Source organism: Oncorhynchus masou, chromosome 21 (genome assembly GCF_036934945.1).
Source record: "Oncorhynchus masou masou isolate Uvic2021 chromosome 21, UVic_Omas_1.1, whole genome shotgun sequence".
Taxonomy (NCBI): domain Eukaryota; kingdom Metazoa; phylum Chordata; class Actinopteri; order Salmoniformes; family Salmonidae; genus Oncorhynchus; species Oncorhynchus masou.
Window position 1 is genome coordinate 1,298,945 of NC_088232.1, and position 5,116 is coordinate 1,304,060.

At 42.5% G+C, this 5,116-nt stretch overlaps 1 protein-coding gene across 1 annotated transcript; it reads left to right on the forward strand.

The window, feature by feature from the left end:
* The first annotated feature begins 1,690 nt into the window (after positions 1–1,690).
* On the forward strand, positions 1,691–4,756 carry LOC135507310 (POU domain, class 4, transcription factor 2-like). The gene is made up of 2 exons (XM_064926876.1): positions 1,691–1,916; positions 2,229–4,756. Exons 1-2 carry the CDS (start codon positions 1,704–1,706, stop codon positions 3,156–3,158), a joined length of 1,143 nt encoding a protein of 380 aa, XP_064782948.1. The 5' UTR covers positions 1,691–1,703; the 3' UTR covers positions 3,159–4,756.
* Positions 4,757–5,116: the final 360 nt, after the last annotated feature.

Here is a 5,116-nt window from a genome sequence, read left to right on the forward strand (position 1 = left end):
GGGTATTCAATCACCATCTTATATCAATTAGCCCATCCAATGGACTTCAACATATTAAACAAATTAGACAAGCCTTGTTAATTACAATATGATTAAAGGTTTTTAATTATATCACTGATGAAGTAGCCTAATTAGTATAAAGATATGATAATAGCCCGCTGCGACAAGTATATAATTGTATTGGGTTTGCAATTAAATCCTAAAGACTTTTAAAAAATCCACTTTCCACTGTCATTGATCAAATATTTCACACACGACGCTCGTCCATGCACCAGTGACATAAAAATTCACAATATGACTGTTGAGTTAACAAATTTAGCTCGCCTATTGATTATTTCCATAGCTAATCTCAAGTCGAATAAATTCGTCAAGGTGAATTACGCACATAAACAAGATAACGCGTGAGCAGGTCACTTATTGAAAAGCTGTTTCACATAGCCCTAAATTAATTTTAAATCTAGTAATCTTATATTTTCCCCGACCCCCTAATTTGTTTAAAGATGTTCCTACTGTCTTCAATTTGCCTATGATGACATAATGAAATGATAGTCAAGATTTTAACTTTGATTTATCTTGCCCCAACAGGGATGTCGCTTCATGGAGCTGTCCAAGGTACTTTCCTCATATCCATCCCTAGAAGGACTTTCCTATTTCCTCTATTGCCTAATTCGTATCTTTAAACTGAACCCCACTTTGATTTTTTGATTTTTATGAAACGGCACAATATGAAGAAATAATAATGGAAATGGCTCGGCGATATTTGGTTATTTTTCCTCTTTCCATGTGGATCCAAAATAAATTCGGCGAAGGACACAATGCTGGCTGGAGAGCTGTTTGAAATGAATGCCTTGTCGCAGACTGCCCATGCGCAGAGTCCCCAGCGGCGGTGTGGCTAATGAAGAATAATAAATAATGAAAGGTTTTTCAGGTACAGCCGAGAGAGGGTAAGAGGAGAGGGGGCGAGTGAGAGAGAGAGGGGGGAGAGAGAGAACGAAAGAGCGAGCGAGAGAGTGTGTGAAAGAGTGAAAGAGAAGCGCAGAGAGAGAGAGAGACACAGCCTGCCCTTCGCCTCAGAGCAGAGGCAGATCGAGTCCCCGCAGCATTGAACGTAGTCGAGGTATCGAGACTGTCACCGGTATCTCTTAATTACAGTCAATTGTGAAACGGAAACTTTGCAGAAAAAAAGATAAACGAATAAGACAATCTTTTACGCGCGGTTGTGTTTTGGAAATCCGTACCAGGAGGAGAGAACTTTTTTTTCTACTATTAGTTTTTCGTTGCATAATCTTGGAGGAGCTCCCCAAAACAACGACACATCCACGGCGACCAAAATAACATTCTTGGAGGAGAAAGAACGAACGAGTAATATAAACATAATTTTTTTGTCATCGCGCCACAGCCCATAGCGGAAGAAGTAAACGAGGGCGCAGGCGACATTCGATTGCATGGCGCGTGCGACATCTCCTCTCCAGCAAATCTACAGCGCGCGGCCATACCTCCAAACACAGGGCTAGGTAATAATATATGCGCCAACAACTAGAGAATTGGATGTTAATTTTTCCATATTGTAGCAGCTACAGTTACAGTATATAAGACAGTGTCTTTAGATTCCCAGAGAAGCAACACTGGGCTTCAACTCCATTCGAAGAGGCGGAGTCTTAACTTATTAAAAGGAACTTGCCGAGACTCGGACGCCTGCAAACATGATGATGATGTCTCTGAACAGCAAGCAGGCATTCGCCATGGCCCACGCCAGCTTGCCCGAGCCCAAGTATTCCTTGCATTCCTCCTCGTCCTCCACGTTGACTTCGAATGCGCCCTCCTCGTGCTCGTCTTCCCGACACAGTAGCACCATCATCAGCAGCGGCGGAGGCAACTCGGAGGCGATGCGCCGAGGATGTCTCCCAACCCCACCGGTACGTATTCTGCATAATTACCGCTTAAAGGCACATTTTGACAGCCCCCTTTTTTTCTTGATGTTTTTTTCATGTCTGCACAGCAAATCACCCAGCACCTCCATTTTTTCCCCTTCCTCTCTCCAACTTATGTATTCAGTCGGGTTTGCCTTACATATTAATTTTGATGACCTGGGATGTTGCATGTGTCTTGTTTTGTGTGTTCTTTTTTAGGATTTTTTTTCTCATCTCATTCAGGAAATGTATTAAACCGCGGAGTGGAGTGAGAATTCCCTGCTGACAGTTATGTGTGCATTCTATTTGCAATTGCAGAGCAATATATTCGGAGGCTTGGATGAGAGTTTGTTGGCCCGCGCTGAAGCTCTGGCCGCGGTGGATATTGCCTCGCAGACCAAGAGCCACCACCATCCTCCACACCACAGTCCCTTCAAGCCGGACGCGACCTACCACACCATGAACACTCTCCCCTGCACCTCCTCATCGTCTTCTTCCTCGGTGCCTATTTCTCACCCTTCAGCCCTTTCCGGCCACGGTCACCACCACCACCATCACCATCACCACCACCACCAACCCCACCAGGCGCTGGAGGGCGACCTGCTGGACCACATCACCCCAGGACTGGCTCTCGGGTCCATGGCAGGGCCAGACGGCTCCGCAACTGCGCACCCTGCTCACATGGCGGGCATGAACCACATGCACCAGGCAGCCCTCAACATGGCTCATGCCCACGGGCTACCATCCCACATGGGCTGCATGAGCGACGTGGACGCCGATCCCAGGGACTTAGAAGCCTTCGCTGAGAGGTTTAAACAAAGACGAATCAAACTCGGCGTGACCCAGGCGGATGTAGGGGGAGCCCTGGCCAACCTGAAGATTCCTGGCGTGGGCTCCCTCAGCCAGAGTACCATCTGCCGATTCGAGTCCCTCACCCTCTCCCACAACAACATGATAGCTTTGAAGCCCATTCTACAGGCATGGCTGGAAGAAGCCGAGAAATCACACCGGGAGAAACTCAACAAACCCGAGCTATATAACGGCGGAGAGAAGAAGCGGAAGCGCACGTCGATAGCAGCACCTGAAAAGCGATCACTGGAAGCTTACTTCGCCATTCAGCCGCGTCCTTCCTCAGAGAAAATCGCTGCTATAGCAGAGAAACTGGACCTCAAAAAGAACGTGGTGCGGGTCTGGTTTTGCAACCAACGGCAGAAACAGAAACGAATGAAATATTCTGCATGCGTCTGACTCTGAACACTCGCTCTAAAAAATAAAAAATAAACTATCAACCTACGTTGAGAGACTGAACACTGTTTAGAGACGATTTGTATTATATTTCTTATCACACACTTTTTCAATCATCAATGACTTGTGCTTTGAACAACCCGAATAATTCATATACATTCAAAATGACTGAAAGCTCAAACCACTACTGCTGTCACGTCTTATTCGCAACAAAAGGGATGTGGAGTCATGTACAGGAGCATTTGAACAGAGCAAGTAAGACCTCTGTTTTTTTCTCCACCTAGACCTACTATTCTTCACCCTTTTGTGTCAGTTAAGTATTATAGGCTTTAATCACGCGTATTTTTTGGTTTATGATATTGGTTAATTTATCATAGCCTACAATATTGAACGTACTGAAAATAACAGTTGTTTACCATGGGAAGATAGGCCTACAGTATTTTGACACAGCACTTGGTCTGTGCCTATTGGCCTAGTATTGGTGTGTTTATATTTTTGTCGCGAGGCGACATTTTCCCTCTGAGTTTATTATTATGACGATGCAGTCTGGCATTAATTCCGGGTCAACGAGGGGAAATAGGACAGTACAGTAAGCGCTTGCTGGGTCATGGAAGCTATTATTAGAGTATTGCCAAACAACGCCGTGTAAATGATTCATTTAGCGGTCACATGACCTTCATTTTGTGTCCCATGTAATTAATTCCACCTATTTCGTTTTAAAGTGTGATGAAAAGCTGAAAGATGAAGAAACGTGGTAAGATATAAAGCAAAGACCCAGAGTTTAGGCCCAAATCGAGCAACACTGTTTATACAATATAGCTGGTGTAGGGGTTGTTTTCCATTGCATAAGCATCTATCTGGCTGTAGATGGGCCTATAGAAATAGTGGATCAAATGTATGCATTTAATTGGGGTTTACAATTGCCAAATATGATTGTTTTACTACCGTTTGCAATAGGGCTACGTTTGTTTTTGCCAGCCAACGTGGGTCTGTTTCTTATGAACTATTTATTAGATGAGGCCGTGTTTACATCATTATATATTTATTGGGATTCCCCCTCCTCTTCCTCCTCCCTCGTTTTGCTTGAGAAAAGCTCATTCTGACAGCAAGTGAAACGTGTTTTCGTATAGGGAAATGACAGCTAAATCTAGACCTATAGTCACGAATTTCATTTCGTTTCTGCTAAACGTTCGAGATGGTACAATCGAGAGATATATGCGATAGTATTCTCTTTTTAAAATTATTTTTATGTATGTTTTTTCTGGTTATTTATTTGTATAAATATGCGCATCATTATGAAGTCGTTGCTTGTTAAATTCACCTTGTTTCGTGATGTTTTCTTATTGAGAAAATAACCGTTTCATGGAAGTATACGTGTAAAATGTAAATATTTCATTGGAACCAGTTGCACATAATTATATCCGTACAGGTTTTGCTGTATTGCTGTTTTAGCTGAGGTACCTTCTTTCTGTAATGTCTGTTGCTTTTGGATTCCTGGTCGAATTATTTTTGTATTTATTTACTACATTAATGTATCTTTAAGTTATCTAATAATTGAATTGCAATATGTGTTTCATTAAAGAACAAATTTTAACATTTTATTGGACGTTTTGAATGAGTGTATTTGTGTAGGCCCAATTCTTGGAAAGAGCGAAATGCTTTGTATACTGCATCTGCGCATTGCAATGCATGGTCAATCTAATTTAAAGACACAAATTGAATTGAAAAATATATTCCTTCAAGCATCAATGCAATGATCATCCTTGGATGTAGGCCTATGTCATTAAAGGATTCATGTTGGAGCTAAATCTGTCTTTTATGCTGAAAGGTGCAAAGATAGACCATCAAGCATCAATAGATTCTATTTTTACATAACCAAATTCTCTACAAATTCCAGAAAAATCACATTACTGTCCCACCATGCCATGTAAAAAAAGACACGTGCTTTTTTTTCTACTGCC